Here is an 18,034-nt window from a genome sequence, read left to right as displayed (position 1 = left end):
ATATCTCAAGAACATTGGGAAATAGGCATTTATGCCACTGCTATCCAACTTTATTCCCCTGACCTTTTTGTTTTATCTGTATCAAGAGAGTCTGTGCAAGACCAGAATCTGGAAGTGGTATTCACTGGAGGAGAGTAGTGAGTTCAAGAAGATGGAGACAATGCATTTTGAAAATGTAGTTACTCTGTTCAGGAACTGGAAATGTTATATGCTGTGCATGATATTGTTGGAAGTACAAGTGACTTCTACAGCACGATTCAAACGTAGGTCGAGTATAGTATAACCTTACATTACTTCAGTCCAGCCAAAGTTCATAACTAAATGTCTATGAAGATTCTCAGTCATCCAGGGGTCATGGTTGTCCCAAAGATGCTTTTTCAAGAGGCAATTGGACTTTCTGGTTTTTCTTTGAAGAAGTTTTGTTTCTCATCCAAGAAGCTTCTTCAGCTTCTTTCCAGCTGCCTCTTGAAAAAGCACCTTTGTGAGGCTTCAGTCCAGGATACATGCTGGTTGACATAGTTCTATAAAATTGAAGCCTGTATCTTCCTTGTTATAGTTTAGCACAGAGGTCTCCAACACCTGGGCTGTGGAATAGTACTGGTCCATGGGCTGTTGAGAATTGGGCCATGCAAGCAGTGGGTGCACAAAGCTTCATTTGCACATGTGCAAAACCACCCCTTGACCCCCACCCCTGCTGCCACCTCATGAAGTGAGAAAGGTTTAGAAGATGACTGAAAACACATATTTTTCTCCTATCTTTTTAGAGGATTTTTTTTTTTATACTGAGAACTCCATGCTTTTAACATTTACATTTTTTTGTATATCACTCAGGATGATTTCTGTACAAGTGTCATATGAACCTAGAAAATAATCTCATTACTAATCCCAATCTTAGATTAGTAAAATGTACTACATGTGGGGCTAGCCATGTAGTTCGCCCACAGACTGTAACTAGTGCAGGATGCCACAGCTAGCTTATTAAATAGTTAGAATGGTTACTAAATTAGTCTGAAAATGTTGCATTGGCTGTCAGTTTTCTAAATCCATAGCAGAGATAATAACACACAAAGCCCCATCCTGCTTAGGAATTGAAGAAATGCTAGTATGCCCTTTTATTTACGCATCCCCATTAACTAAGATTTAGCAGGAATCTCTCTTCTAGGTGTTACCTTGCCTCGGAATCGACCATATAGTGATATAAAAAAGGCTGGTCTCAATGCAATTGCTTTCTTGTAGAATACCCTCCTCCTACTGGTCGCAAAGATGCACTCTAACCTGCACTGGTATATGTTTTCAAGGACAGAAATTTCAAAAATTTTAAAATAGCGTTTTCCATACACAGAGATATATAGATATTAGATATGCAGTCACATACACATACCGTAGCTTATAGATCAATGGTTGACATCAGATTAGGGGGGGAAAGTTACTTGAAAGCAACCTTACAAAGCAAGCAAAAATAATTTTTAAAAGCTTCATAATCCAGTATGTTTATCAAAATCTATTCTTGTCTATGCATAGATCAGACCCAACGCCTTCCAATAGCAATTGCGGTGGTGCAGAATTTTGCAACTTTCCTGGAGATTTCACTAGACTGATCCCTTAATAAAATACTTACAATCTCTGATTGCGGCCAGCCCAAGCATCTGCTAATAAGGGGAGAAATTAGCTCTGCTTTGCAAGGTAAGGTATAAAGGGCAGCTCAATAGAACATGCACAGCTGTCTCAACCTCTACTTCCAAGCACACTGATAAGCATTCCTGGTACGGGATGTTATTATTCATAACCTTTCAAGGATCAGATCTTAGGGTATCAGATCTTGCCACTGTGAATGCCCTTCCATGAGGAACAGGAATAGCATTATAAGGGATGTTGCCATGCTTTCTATAGTGATAAAAAGTTCAAATCTAAAATCTCTGCTTAACTGCAGCAAGGATCATGCATAAAGAAATGAATCATTTGTATTTTAAAAAATTATACCTTTAGGCCTTGCTTAAGATGTCCCATGTCTTCATGGATTAGGCAGATAGATATAGGGTCTTCCTGTGATGGCAACCAAGTAATGAGATGCACTTCTCATAGACCAAGGATCAATATAGAGTGCTTTTAGGTACTGTATATCCCTTATACCTTAAAATGCAGTTCCTCTGAAATTCAGATGTTTCCCCAGGAGTGCAGCATTCTCAAGTGATATTTAAGAACATTTCAGTAAGAAATTGTTACCTTTACATGAGAATTTGGGTTTTTTTTAGTATTTAAAGTTCTGCTGGCGAGGATCCAGAACCTGGGGGGTGGGAGATGATTACAAGCCAAGATATTCCCTTAGCCTTGCCTTTTGATCTATTTTGGCACAAAATAATCCTCTTGCACTTATGTAGCTGAAGTGTTGCTAGTAGAATCTCTTCCACCCTAGTTTTCCTGAAAAATTCTGCTGGATTTCATTCCACTAATTATTCCAAAATTGAAGCCATAAGAAGCAAATATCAATTGCACTCTCTTTATTAGAGAATATCTCGGTCTTGACTATGGGGGATCTGAGCTGCTTGGAAATCCTTGCAGTAGATATTTAGCCTCTGCCCTCCATAAACAAAATAGCGGTGTGAACAACCAAAGGCTCATTTTTCTAAGCAGGATTGAAAAGTCATGCTAGCTGAAGCAAAGCCCCTGACCTTTGCTGCCTCTATTAATCCCCAACAGTGACCTTCCCCCACCTTCTGTGTTAGTGGTGGAAACATAGGTACAGTGTTCTAACCCTCAAGATAAGCATCTAAGCTGAGAGCTTTCAACCTCCTGCACTGGTTTGCAAAGACTGCTCTTCATTAGGAAGTGTCCTCACCAAAAGGACAAGAATGTAATTAGCAAACCCATGATGAGAACCGGGGAGTTTGGCTGGCAGGTTTTTCCTTTAATTACACTACTTCTACACCCTCCCCACATACACTTCAGCAGTTTTCTATGTCCAGCCCTTGTACTTGGGAAATCATTGACCCTGGTTTCGTCCTCCTCTTTGCCTTTTAAGGATTTATTTATTGAGCATTTGCTGCAGTCAATAAATAGGAGATGCTCTATTTCCATTTTTTATCTTATAACCTTCGCAAGCTTAGTTTATTACAGGAAATGTGATAGCAATAAAATATTGCCTTTTTTTTTTTAGTCTGCCTTACTTTAAGATTCTCCCCCCCCCACATTAACGCTTGTGTTATTGTCAAAAATGTCTTTGTTTAAGTGGACTTCCTTTGATCAATTGCTCCTCAATTCATTCCTAGTTTAATGAGTTTCTAAACATTCAGTTGCTTCCAGTTTGCCCACCTGCCAGCAGTACAACATCCAGGAATTCACAGGACAGATTCTTTTATTCACTGCAAGACTCATAGGAAAACATGCTTAGGAAAGAGAGGTTCCTTTAAAATAGGTTTGGGGTTTTATAGAGCTGCAAGTGAGAAAGAAACACCTCATTGTACAAGCAGGATGATAATAGAATAGCATTTGAAACCATCAGAAAATAGCTCATAAAAAGTTGTGTCTAATTCTGCATCCTGTATTTGTTAAATATATTTCTACCCTGCTTTTTAACCTTTAAAAAGCCTTCTAAAACAGCAAAACAGTAAAATCAACTATTAAGTAAAATAATTTTCCAATTTTCCAAAACTAAATGAAATTAAACCCAAGGTTAAGACAAAGGGAGAAAGAGACAGAAGGAAGAAACAAGTTAGATCATAGCAAAAGTCAAAGTAAAAAAATCTTACAGCTGCCAATTGTTTCTGCGCCGAACTTGGAGAAATAGCTGGATACAACTAACAAAACTTAGGAAGTGTCATTTTAAATACATATGTTTTTCTGAATTTTTGTTACCAGCCTTTGGAATTGATCACAGTTCATTTGCATCTCTGCCTAAAACTAATCCTGAATTGTTTGCTAAAAGATACTCCCTCATTATGCATGTAAATTTACATGGGAAAATTAGCATTTTTAATCTGGTTAGCAATAGAAACTTTATCTTTCAATTATTAACCTTGGTAAGGTTCTGACTCAAAATGAATGGATTATGAATTAAAATGTTGTTTGTAAATGTGCAGAATTCTTCTCTAACTATAAAAATTTACTTTAAAATATTAGCTTATAAAAAAAAATCTACTTCCCTTCAAATTCAATGTTCAGATATTTGCACTCTATATATCGGAACTAGTTGTTCTGAAGTCAGGGTTGATAGTATACTAAACCTTGCATTCACTTCTCTGTTTTCTTTTTCTTTTTTTTAAATAAATGAATGCTGTGGAGTTGGTTTAATCACCATATATGGGAAACTTTCTCAGAACAAATGGAGGTGATTACTTTAAATGCAAGTTGCCTGCGCTCACTTGATAAACAACTTAATTCCTCAGGAACCCTGTTTCTAAGCCTCCTTGTATTCCAATCCCTATTCTCCATATTTGTATATAAATGATATTTGTGTATTATTTTTGATGGCGTTCCAGTGTCTGATGTTTTGCATCTTACAAACAAGCTCACTTTTGCAGAAGTGACCCAGCGGAGGACTTTTGATTATTTCTCGTAGCTGTTTAGATAAAGAAATTCTGTTGGCAGTTAAATGTCTCCGTGTGTCTGAATCAGCTTTCTCTTGGTTCCCAGCAAGATTAGCAGTGATCTGTGCAAAAGCCTGCCTTTTACCCTCTTTGATCACATATTATTCTTAACAAAAGCTTTCATGTCTCCAGTAAATGTTAGTGCTATTTATCAAACTCATCAAGTATTTATTTGTGAGAATTTACTTTGACTTCTCGATTGTTGAAAAGGCTTGAGATGGACAATTATGGCTTATTGTTATATTTAAATGTACAGCTTGGAGGGACTGGTTTAAATGTGATGCTTTTAATCTTATATATCCTTGGGTAAATGTAGGGTTGTTCTGTGGTCCTAACACATCATTCCTAGGTAGTTCCAGTTGTTTCATATATAGTGGTGTGTAGCAAATATGTGAAGTCTGGAGAAATATAAAGCATTTGTGGGAGAATTTAGTGAAATTTAGTGATTTTTCTTTCTGAATGAGCTGTCTATGGAGATTCTCAGTCATCCAGGTCGTGGTTGTTCCAAAGATGCTTTTTTTCCGAAAGGCAACTGGACTTTCTGGTTTTTCTTTGAAGACATTTCACTTCTCATCCAAGAAGCTTCTTCAGCTCTCTTCTTCAGCTGTAGAAGCTTCTTGAATGAGAAGTGATATGTTTTCAAAGAAAAACAAGAAAGTCCCATTGACTCTTGAAAAAAAGCACCTTGGGACTGCAAAGTGTCTTTGAAGACCTAGAACAAGGGTCTTCAAACTTGGCAAGTTTAAGACTTGTGGACTTCAACTCCCAGAATTCCTGAGCTAACATGACTGGAGGATGAATTCTGGGAGTTGAAGTCCACAAGTCTTAAAGCTGTCAAGTTTGAAGACCCCTGACCTAGAATAGTGTCCATTTCCATGAGTTTGACTCAGTCTGGGAGAGAGGATTGTTTTTACCTGTCATAAACCCCTCTTTGACCAAGTTTTATTCTGTGTAAATCTGCCACCTATCAGATTACAACAAAAGGAACAAAGAAAAATGTCTTCCTTTAGTACAATTTTCTAGAACAAGGCTGTTTCATAATTGTTTTGGGGATAGCTTGATTTGACTTGATTTGATTGCAGGACCTTTTTACCCACCACTGTGGCATATCTTTATTTCATAAGAAGGATACAACTGTTCAGCAATCCTCAATTTTTAAGGCTGGTGGCCAGTGGTGGGATTCAAATTTTTTTTACTACCGGTTCTGTGGGCGTGGCTTGGTAGGCATGGCTTACTAGGTGTGGCAGGGGAAGGATACTGCAAAATCTCCATTCCCTCCCCACTCCAGGGGAAGGATACTGCAAAATTCCCATTCTATCCCCACCCCACTAACTTGTTTTCCAACTCTGTTCTCCTGTGCAGGGCAACAAAAGAAGACCTAGCCAATCAGCTGGCACTTGGGAGTCAGAGACCAGTGGGCAGGGCCAGTGAGAGGTGGTATTTGCCAGTTCTCCAAACTACTCAAAATTTCCACTACTCTCCAGAACTGGTCAGAACCTGCTGAATACTACCTTTGCTGGTGGCCATATTTGGAATGCCAAGGGCATGTTGTGCATTCAGGGGTGGGATTCTACTAGTCTGCACCTATTCGCTAGAACCGGTTGTTAACATTCTAAGCAGTTTGGAGAACCGGTTGTTAGAAGAAATTACTGGCCTAATCCTGTAAGGAAGGCAGGAAGGAAACATTCTGGTGTTGCTTACAGAAACTGCCTCTCCATTAACTCTTATTACATTCTTGGCAGGACTAGACTTCCTGTCTCAGGAACTTATTTGGAGTTTTTTTTCCTTCCTTTGCTGGTACTTTGCTTGTCTGGAGTGACCATTCAACGTTACAATGGCACTGAAAAAAGTGACTTATGACCATTTTTCACACTTACGACTGTTGTAGCATCCCCACCGTCATGAGTGGCCATGTGAGGAGATGTGTGCCTCGATGTGAGTGATGTTGAGTTGACCATGCCCAGCCAGTCACATGACCACAAAGCCATGTCCACCCAGTCAGAGGACCACCAGGACATGCCCACCAACTAAGCCACACCCACAGAATCGGTTGTTAAAAAATTTGAATCCCACCCCTGTGTGCATTCATTCATAAAATAGCTAACATAAAGAAGGGGTCTAGCTCATTTTGAACAGTGACTACCATGGTGACTTTGCCACCGATGAAGAATTCATTGACTAGAAGACAAATGGGTAACACTAAAAAGTAAGCAGTAGGTCGCTCAAGAATAAAAGTAGAAAGTAAAGGTGGGATCTGGGATTTTCGCATGTTCATATCCACAACATTAACAAAAGAATATTTTCACAGAGAAAAAAAAAACTAATGTGTTTGCACAGTCAACAAATATACAAATATATAACAAAACAAAAAACAAATTAAAAATATGCTTGTGTGTCCAATCCCACTTGGTCAATAAAAAATTCTATTCTATACAGGCAATAAATATTGCATATAGGCACAAAATGTAGCGAGCCAAGCACAGATAACATTTCCAGCCCCCACAAATCATTGCTAAGCTTATTGGTCAGTGATGCTTTGCTATCCAGTGTGACAGTTTCTTTTTTATTTTTTTAATTGGTTTTTAAAAAAAAAAACATCCAGTGGAACAGGCAGCCAGATAAAAGCATACATTGTGTCTTTGTTGTACTAGCCATGAATTAAAATTTCCCTAAAACTCACAACAGCAAGCATGACATACCTTGTAAAAGGATTGATTTGCTATGGAAAAGTGATGTGTGAATGGTAATAGCAATCTTGGTTTTCTTGGTTTTAAAAACTGGTCCAATGCAACTTTTCAATGCAATTTTGCTTTCACAATCCCTTGTAGATACTAAATATCAGTTTTTACCTTTACTAAAGCTGATTAAGATGGTGAAGGAATCATATATGTATTCTAGATAAATATCAAGTAATTTGTAAAAAAAATATCATCTTTGTATGAGAGAAGCAGATAAAATAATGTTAAATAAATAGTTGACATATTTGTTTTCTTTGATAGCTTTCTGGAGACTGCAGCATATTTCTGTATGAAACCAAAAATGGGTGAAAAAGAGGTCTCCTTGAATGCTTTCTTCAGCATATGGCATGAATTCAGTTCGGATTTTAAAGAATTTTGGAAAAAAGAAAATAAACTTATTTTGCAAGAAAGGTAAGTAACATCTAATCGATTTAAATTTGTGAGAACATTTTGGGAAGTTTAGCCTGGATATTCTGACTGAGGGGAGGGGACTTCTTTCTTTCTTTCATGCATTTCTTATGTATGGAGTCCTCAACTTATAACCACAACCGAGCCCAAAATTTATGTTGCTAAGTGAGACAATTGTTAACTGAGTTTTGCCCCCAATGTACAACCTTTTTCGCTACAATTGTTACATGATTCACTGCAGTGGTTAAGTTAGTAATACAGTTCTTAAGTGAATCTGACCTACCCATTGACTTTGCTTTGAGAAGGTCACAAAAAGTTGATCACATGTTCCATGGACAATGCGGCAGTCATAAATATGAACTAGTTGCAAAAGGTGATCACATGACCTCAGGACACTGCTTACCATCAAAAATAGGAGTCAGTTGCCAAGGGTCTGAATTTTGAACATATCACCATGGAGATGCTGCAATGTTTGGGTGAAAAGGGGTCATAAGTCGCTTTTTTCAGTGCTCTTTTAACTTTGAATGGTCAACTAAATGAGCTGCTGTAAGTCCAGGACTACCTGTATTGTGACTGTTTACAGACAGACAATCTTGGTTGTAACTCAAGAAAGCAATAGATAAATCTGAAAACAAAAATAAATAATAATGGCTGGTAGGCTTACTGCCCTTTAGATTCTGTCATTATGAAAATAGTAAATGTACCGGAGCATTTCAAATTCTAGCAAATTTACTACAGTCTAATTATTTTGATGTTAGAATCTCCATCAAAGATTATAGTGGAATCTTTGTCTGGTAAAACACATGCTATAATTTATATGCTCTCCGTTATGCTGCCATAGAACATGATGTACTTCTTCTTACAACAGTATTGCTAAATATCCTGGCAAGATTTTACTCTGAGATAAGACTCCAAAACAGCACTGTTTATACCTGGGACATACCAGAGCAAATTTGTCTCTTTTAAAATCTCTTTGCTATGTCTTCTCCAAGATTTTCTAAGTTTATCACACTGTGCCATACATCTTAAAACGATTATATTTATTTTAAACTTATAATTACTGAAAGAAGAGGAGGAGGAGGAGGAGGAGGAGGAGGAGGAGGAGGAGGAGGAGGAAGGAGGAGGAGGAGGAGGAGGAGGAGGAGGAGGAGGAGGAGGAGGAGGAGGAGGAGGAGGAGAAGGAGGATGGAAATCATACCAAAACTCCAGGGGCGCATATGGTCTCCACTTTCTCCTCTTAAGCAGTGTCTGTTGACAATATTTGCTACACAGTCTAGTTTGTACTGCAAACCACCAGGTATAGAATGACCAAGTCTGTGTCTTGAATAAGGTCACATTACTGAGGCCTGCGCATTTTGCATTAGTTTATCTGATAGTGACTTTTTTTTTTTTAACTGAAGTGAGCAATACTTTTTTGGGAAGTGGGAGTCTGCAACTCCCTGAAGACGATCAAGTATAAAGACAGAAAAAACTCAAGTATTGTGCTAAACTACCAAAGGTTACAGTTATATCTGTGTCCTGTACTCGTTGTTAAGACATAAAAGTCAGCCATGTTCTACCTAAGTAATTCAAAATACTCTTTAAAGGGCCAGGATTATTTTTTTAAGTTGAAAAGACCTAGTTCATTGCATTTAAAAATGAATACTTGGATAAAGCTTTGCTGTTTAATCTTTTTTTTTTTTTTTTTAGCAGAAAGACTAAGCTTTACTGTAGAAAGAAAAGGTAGAATAAGCCCTCCTACAAGCCTATTACTAAATGTTTTCTTAATTCACTATCAAAGGGAGCAGCCTCCTCTTTCTATTTTTGAACAGTGGGAATAGATCAGGCAAAGAATATGAAGCATCAGTTCTGCTGCCTGAATGTATCAGCACCAACCATTCCCGGACAGCACTCTAAGTGATTTGAAGCTGTTGCTCGGTTCATTTCCTTAACAACATAAAACATAAGTAAGCGTATGATTACTTTGTTTTTATACTAAGAATCTTGGGGTGCTTTGTCCTGACTTAGCAAAAGACATGCTGTCAAATTTACCAAATTCCGAGTTTAAAATATATTTCGAATTAGCAAAACTAAAATAAAGTTTTCAGTTGCTGTGCGTCCAAATTCAATTCCAGGTGCTCCCACCAAAACTTTTATCATTTAAGCAGAACTGAAAACCTTTGCTTATCTTTTGCAAATCACTCAGATCTCCCAGTCTATCATGATTTATCTTCTGCTGCTCCAACACAATAATTCAAAACAGTAGATGTGAAAGAGGTTCATGTTACTGTTGTAACTCTTAATTATTTGCTCAAGACATGCAGTCATATTATTTCAACATAAGGTGTTTGTGTATTCTTTTCATTGACAGTGCTGTTTTGAACTCAGAAGAAAATAGAATCCTCAATACAATAACATTCATTTCAATGTTTTTTATCTTCTGTTTTTCTACCATTTTCTACCTTATTGTTTATAAAAGTTTCTTATGGCTTATAAAACTGCAACAATGAAAATTTACTTATACCAAAGATGAAGATATAAAGGAACAATATAGCCCATATCAATGGGAAATCAGTAAAAAGTTATTTGGCCATAAAACATGGTTAACCAAAAGTTTTGATGCCAAAGATGATTAAAATAGATCTGAGCTTGATGCCCTCCAGATATTTTCAATTCCTACAATCCATTGATAGAAATGTTCTGTGGGCACCAAGTTACCTGAGGCAGATGGATCTTTTGCACCTATTTCACTTGATTTTCTAACCAATCATTATTTTTATATTTCTTCTCTGGTGAACTTTTAAGAAGCATTCCAGTTATTTGAGTACAGAGGCAATAGGGAAAAGCCTTGAAGGGCAGGAGGAAAGTTAGGGCTTGAGCCCGTTGCAAGAAACTAATTTAATTAAATGCATCAGTCATGCCCCTCCCCAGTTCAGATGAAGATAAGTGAGGGAGAGATGGAAGCACATTCAAACTTGCAAGATTCTGTAATTGTAGCTGCTATAATAAGCTTTATTTCATGATATCTATATGATGATGTATTCAGATTAAGGAGAATCTCAAACTCAAGTTTTTAGCAAAATATGGGCATTTTCTCATTGACATCATATCCAAATGTTGCACTTGCTGTCTGTATTTTAATTTTACTCTGGAACCTTTGACCTTTTTCTCTTTTCTAGAATTTTATTTTAAATGCAGGGGTCTTTTAAAAAACCACAATTCAGAGTGGTATGCACTGAATCTTTGAGTAACCAGATATTGCTTGCATGAACAATGGCTTACATTCCAGTCATTCATAATGCATGAGGGTATCCAAAGGTTTACTTAGCTCAACATTGACAGCAATGGAATGTGACTGCACTCTGTTCTTTTAGTAGTCATCATTATTCTTCACTTTTGGCTAAGAGAGAACAACTTATCCTTCTGACTTGATGGCAGGAATCTTAATTGCTCATTCCAAGGTTTCCTAACCCTTTTATCCTCTACCATTTCTCTTGTGTTTTAGGCAGGGTGTGAATTGAAAGGGAAAGATTTTATTCCTGAAATGAACAGCATCTCTTAGGTCTCTGGAAGAGGGGCATCAGCATTTCTGATCACATCTTTCTTTGTAGCAGAAGAAACTGCCTTTTCTCAGTACTATTAACTGTTATCTCTACTACAGTAGAAGATTTAGAAAACTGAGGTCAAGACTCTAACTAAACTGTTGGGAACGCAAGACATTTTGTGAACAGAATATTGCACCAATACAGATCATTCCTTAGGAACCCAATTAACACATTTTGCAGAATTTCCCATAAAGGTTTCTATTTGTTGTTTGTTTGTTTGTTTTGGTCACAACAGCAATCTACAATTGTTTCTGATTGAGAGTTCTGTATTTATTTTTATGCCTTATGCCACATATATAGTGTATTATTGATTTTTTAAAAAAATTCAGTGTAGGGTGGCTTAACACCAATATATTAACAGTACAGAAGATGCACTCTTTAAACATTAACTAGAATCATTTTAAATACTTTCAGAAAGCATTTTGCAGACCTTTCAAGGGAATCATAAGTAATTATGACAACCATTGGAAGACAGATTACTAAATGTTGTCTCACCAGAATATTCAGACTTGTCTTGCTGAAAAATTACTGAAGGAAGATACCAAAAGAAAGTTATCCATGACTTAATGCTAATATATAATGAATGTTTAGTTAATGAAAGAGAAGTAACAGAAATGTTGTACTGGAGAGAACTGACTGTAATAATAATAAAGCGTCTGAATTTAAGAACTAAAATTTAACAAGATACATAGATTGGACTGGAAGTAGATTTTAATAAATACAGAATAATGCTAAGTAGGATACCATGACAAGAAAAAACTAGTGGAGAAAAGAACTATAAGGATTAGAAATTCCTAAGAAAGGAGGCCTAAAGGTGCTTTCAAGAGGCAAATGGACTTCCTTGTTTTTTAAAGATTTTTTGCTTCTCATCCAAGAAGCTTCTTCAGCTCTGAAGAATATCTTCAAAGAAAAACAAGAAAGTCCAGTTGCCTCTTGAAAAAGCACTTTTGGAACAACAATTATGACCTGGATGACTGAGAATCTCTATAGACACAAAAAATGAAGAACTATACTAAGTAATTCTTATGCAGAAAAATATCAAAAAAACAGAAAAGTATCAAAAGATATGTGGTTGACCAAAGAGTTTAGTGATGATCTGAAATTTAAAAAGAATAAGGATGTCTTCAAGGAAGATTATACAAAAGTTGGAACTATAAATGTTAAAATTCAAAATTACCTAAACTGGATAAAGGATGCTCAGAAAAGTACAAGGGCTTTTTCAGATATGTTCAGAAAGAAAAAGAAAAAGAATCTGTTTAGTAAAAATGTCAATTTGCTAGCCTAGCAAGTAATACAGAAAAGGATAAGTATCCCTATTCATTTTTTCATTCAGTCTTCTCCAAAAATGGGCATGTATTCTAATAGAAAATGTGAAAGGAGAAAGTTGAACAGCCAGATAGAGACATGGTCAGGAAATATTTATTTTCAATGAGTTCAAGTCTCCAGAGTTAGATGAATTCCTTCCTAAGCACTGAAGAAATCAATAGAAATATGGCATTCAAATATGGGAAGTAGTGGTGTTACCCTATTCTATACTGGTCAAGATCCATTTCAAGTATGGTGTCCCCTTCTGATCACCAAAGCTGAAAAAAGAATGAGATCAAGGGAAGGCCAAAGGTTTATCAAGGAAGTATTGTAGAAACTACTTTAGAATAGAATAGAATAGAATAGAATAGAATAGAATAGAATAGAATAGAATAGAATAGAATAGAATAGAATAGTTTATTGGCCAAGTGTGATCGGACACACAAGGAATTTGTCTTGGTGCAAATGCTCTCAGTGTACATAAAAGAAAAGATACGTTCATTAAGAGTCAAGAATCATAAGGTACAACACTTAATAGTAGTCATAGGGTACAATAAGCAATCAAATCATACTAGGAAACAGTCAATAAAATTGTTAGGATACAAGCAACAAGGTTACAGTCATACAGTCATAAGTGGGAGGAGATGGATGAAAGGGAGAATGGCAGGATTAATAGTAATAGTAATACAGACTTAGTAAATTGTTTGACATTGTTGAGGGAATTATTTGTTTAGCAGAGTGATGGCGTTCAAGAGAAAACTTTTCTTGTGTCTAGCTGTTCTAAACTAACAAAATGTCTTTGAAATGATTTGCGTGTTTATACTGAGGGAAAAAATTCTGAAGAATGTTATAACACTGTTATCAGCAAAGAAAATGCCAGGATTTGTATATTGTTATAGATCATAGGTGCCAGAATGATGGGCTAAAATTGCAAGAAAACTGATTCCAATTGACTGTTGACCGAAACACCAAAATATAGTTTGCCCATGGATTTACATGTCTAGAGAAGTAGCAAACTTTCAGTTATTAAATGAGATCAATAAGGCTAAATTGTTCTTTATCAGGAATATCTTACTTTAAATACAGAGTCACTCTGTGAGTGAGATGGACAGTCTCTAAATTCATACATACATACATACATACATACATACATACATACATACATATTCTTAAGTTTTTGCAGGTACTTACATGTATGGCATTCAGCTTTGTTTGGGTATTTTCCCATGTCGTTGTAGTTGTGCTTTTAAAGTTGTAGCAATGTTTCGGCAGAATCTCATCTGCCATCATCAGGCTTCTGTATAGTGTTCATCTGTGAGTCAGACTTTTACAGTGGTTTCAGATTTAAATTTGGGGCAGCCTATTGCTGTGCCAGAATGGTTTTTTCTTCACCCTGATTGGTTGGGAGTCTTGGTCTGTGTTTATTGGTCTTGGAGTTTGCTGTGTTCTGCTTGATTGGTGTTTCTAATATCTTCTGTCTGTTTTTTGGCTCTTTTTGTATCTTGATTGGCTGGCAACATTGTGTTACTTTATTGGAGGCCTTTAGTGCAGCTTGGCTCTGGGTAAATGGACGGCTATCATTAGTTAGGAAGCTAGGTTTCATCTGGGTGCCTGGTTGGAGTGTGTTTGAGCTGGAGGTATCAGGGGGGATCTGTTTGTGCCCAGGTGTTTGCCTGGCTTGTGGTGTGGAGATTTTTTTGTTTGTGAGTGCAGGCTTCCAAATGATTGACAGTCTGGTGGAATCATCTCTTCTATTCATGCTTTCTGGTCTTTTTTCAATCTCTATGGCTTCTCTGATGATTCTGTGGCTGGGGTTTTCTATGGTGGCTAGGGTTTTGGTGCCATTGAAGTTGATACTATGACCTGTGGCTTCCATGTGTTGGACTAGTGAGGAAGTGTGTTCCAGGTTTTTGACTGCATTTTTGTGTTCATCCAGGCGGGTACGTATTCTTCTATTGGTCTGTCCAATGTATGTGGCCGGGCATGATGCACAGGGGACTTCGTATATGCCTTGGTTTTCCAGGTCAATTTTATCTTTGGGGTTTCTAAGGATGGCTGATATTTTTCTGTCTGTTTTGAAGGCAGTCTTGATATGATGTCTGTGTAGTATCTTACTAATTTTGTCTGTAGTACCTCTTATGTAGGGCAGGACAGCTGTTCCATAGGTCTGTTCATCTTCTGGGTCTCTATTATGTCTCAGTGTGTTTTTGTGGATCAAGCCGATGATTTTGCTTTTGTGGAAGCCGTTGGCTGTCAGTACTTTATTCAGAGTGCATAGTTCAGTCTTAATGTGTGTCTTGTCTGCCAGGCATTTGGTTCTAGTAATTAGTGTTTTAGCCATGGAGTTTATCTGTGCTGGGTGTTGGTGGGATTGGGCGTTGAGGTAGCGGTTAGTGTGTGTTTTCTTCTGGTATACGTTGTGTCCTAGTGTGCCATCTGTTTTTTTGTAGATTAGTACATCTAAGAATGGTAGTTGTTTGTTTGTTTCTGTTTCCATGGTGAACTTGATTTTGGGGTGTGTGCTGTTTAGGTGTGTTAGGAAATTGTTCAGGTTTTCTTTTCCATGGGGCCAAATCACAAATGTGTCATCGATGTATCTTAACCATAGTTTGGGTTTGTGGATGGCATTGGCCAGGGCTCTGGATTCGAATTCTTCCATGAACAGGTTTGCAATGATGGGTGACAGTGGTGATCCCATAGGGGCTCCTTCAATTTGTTATTGAATATAAATAATATATATATAAATATAAATATAAATATAAATAATATATATATTTGTTATAAATACAACTTCTGCATCAGGCAGAATGCTAGACTTGATGCCTGTAATGCCGGTAATATTTTCTTGATAAATACTAATACTATATATTATATCAATACTAATATAATCCAATACTATGGCAACTATGAAAATAGCACTGTTTCAGATATTTAGGGTCAAAGATGATTTAATTGAGGGCCACATCAGGGTTGTGTTTGACCTCGGGGGCCAGAGTGGGCATGGGTAAGGTGGGCATGGCCAGCTTCATGTCACTTGTATCAAGGGCACCTGTGGTGACCCGAGTGCTCTGTCAGTGAAAATGGGCTCCTGAGTTCTGTTTTTGGTTGCGACAGCCTCCTGCAGCCCTCTGCCAGCAAAAATGGAGCTTGGGTGGGCCACATGTGCTCCCCTGGACCCTGTTTTCAGCTGCTATGGCCTCCTGCAGCCCTCTGCCAGCAGAAATGGAGCTTGGGTGGGCCACATGTGCTCCCCTGGACTCTGTTTTCAGCTGCTATGGCCTCCTGCAGCCCTCTGCCAGTGAAAACGGAGCTCTGTTTTCACTGGCAGAGGGCTTCAGGAGGCCATCTCTGTGGCCCTTCCGAGCTCCGTTTTTGCTGGCAGAGGCACCTCAGGGCAGCCCCTTGGGCCAGATCTAACCACTCCATTGTCCAGATCCCGCCCGTGGGCCTTGAATTTGACGCTCCTGGTCTAAGTCATCCCAGACATACAGTAGTATGTAAAATAGTTCCTATGAAGGCATCTAGGCCACTGTCTAGCCTAGCAGTATATTTCTATAAATTACATATTGAATTACATATTGAATCTTCTGGGAACTCATTGTACAGCCTCTGTTAGAATCCCAGGGACCATAGTAATGATTTCTTTTTGGCAAAGTATATAAACAGGTAATGTTTAGTTGAGTTAGATTTTTGGCATCCCATTTCTGTCTGATCCCAGTCAGATTAGATATTTTTGTCTCCAAACATCCAGTGAAATTGTTTTAAATTTGGAATGTGTATAAACCATTTTATATCAGCCAAAAACCAGAATACTGATTTGTACTGGTTGAAACATTTGATTTATCTACAGGAGTAGTCATATGTACAGTATGTTGTGATTATCCAGATTTAGCATGGATTACTTGGGCTAGTTCTACCTCTCCCCAAATATTTGCAATTAGATTAACCAAAGCTGATAAAAGCATCAGTATCTTTATTCATGATGATAGATTTAAGGAAGAGAATGTGGAGACATTATTGAAGATCTTGTTAATCTCTTTTCTGAAACCTTATCTTCTCATTTCTGCCTTGTTAAGGTAATTGTACCAAATAAAATGAAGACATGGCGATTATATTTTTATAATGCTTGCTCACTCAATGAAAATTATTCAGGTCTTCTTTTTCTCTATACCCACAAACTATTCTTATCTTGCACTAGAGTCTAGTTTATTTTTTTTTAAGCTCAAAATAAAAAGTCTGAAAATCACTAATTTTTCCAAATTGTATATCCCTAAATGTAATGCACATCACACTTAATCACATTTCACCAAGTGTATCCCAGATTGAATCAAAAATATCTGAATGCTTCCCACTATTGACTTCCAAAATATCAAGCCCCTTGATGTATCTGGGACTTGCTTTGCTATAAAAGTTGCTCCCTTCTGCAGGAATAACAGTTAAGCTGGCACCTGGTGTGTCATGTTGTACTTCTAGATGAAAGCATAGATTCCTGGCCAATACGTCTCCACAGCTCATTGATCTCCCTCCGAAGAAAGGCTGGTATGTCTCCCTACAGATTACTCGGCAGGATGATTTAAAGCTTGCTGTTGAACGATTTAAAGTCTGGTATTGTGTAGCTAAGCACTGCATAGGAAGGAGCATGCCGGTAAGCTGTCACTGCAACTTCCAAAGAAGGGCATTAAATCTTGTAGCACGAGGCATGTGCTCTCAAAGTAAATTACCCACCAAAGAGAAGTCAATGAATTTGACTTGGGAACAAGACACCTGGAGACACAGGAATTCTCATTCTTGGGAGAATCAAAAGACAAAAGGTTGCAGGCTGGGAGATTTCCCCCATATACTTGGGTTTTACCTACAAAATCAGGAATAGCTAAAGTTCTTAAGGCTGAAAACTGGGCATACGTAATTTCTGTGAGTATTTTCTTCCTCATCAGTTAGTTCCATCCCATTCCGTGCACATGCCTGTTTCTTTCAATCTCCCTCCACAGGTTACAATTTCCATATCATGCCCATTTCTTCATTCTGGATCCTCCTGATGCTTAGAGGTTGACATACTCCTTCTTGAAGTCCCACCAATAATGGTTGCTGCTAATTCAAGAGCCAAATTATCTTAGCTAAGTTGGAGATGACATCTGATCTTCCAGCACTTTGCATTAATTTAAAAGCAGCTCTCTTCCCTCTGAAAAAGTTTGGAATCGGGAGGTGTGGAGTGGGGTTTAAATCATGCCGTTTTGCCAATTTAATTTTTCTCCACCCAAGTTGCTGCATTTAAACATCAAACAATTTGGTTGTGGTTAGTCGTAGTGAAGGAAATATTATTGATAAAAAAATATGGTCTGCTGCAGATCTGTTGGCTCAATCTTTAAGTTATAAATGCAAATTACACCATTTGTGGATTTTACTTTAAAATCCAACC

General features: G+C 37.5%; 1 protein-coding gene across 1 annotated transcript in view; it reads left to right on the top strand.

The window, feature by feature from the left end:
• FMN2 (formin 2) overlaps positions 1 to 18,034 on the top strand; it is a 187,112-nt gene that overhangs the window by 161,886 nt on the left and 7,192 nt on the right. Inside the window, 1 exon segment of the mRNA XM_087937054.1 lies at positions 7,583 to 7,732. Coding sequence (XP_087793180.1) covers positions 7,583 to 7,732 — 150 coding nt within the window.

This window comes from Pseudonaja textilis, chromosome 1 (assembly GCF_049901715.1).
Source record: "Pseudonaja textilis isolate UNSWEBS1 chromosome 1, rPseTex1.2, whole genome shotgun sequence".
NCBI classification, from domain to species: Eukaryota; Metazoa; Chordata; class Lepidosauria; order Squamata; family Elapidae; genus Pseudonaja; species Pseudonaja textilis.
Note: the sequence above shows the minus strand (reverse complement) of the source record. Positions and strands in the feature narration are given on the sequence as shown.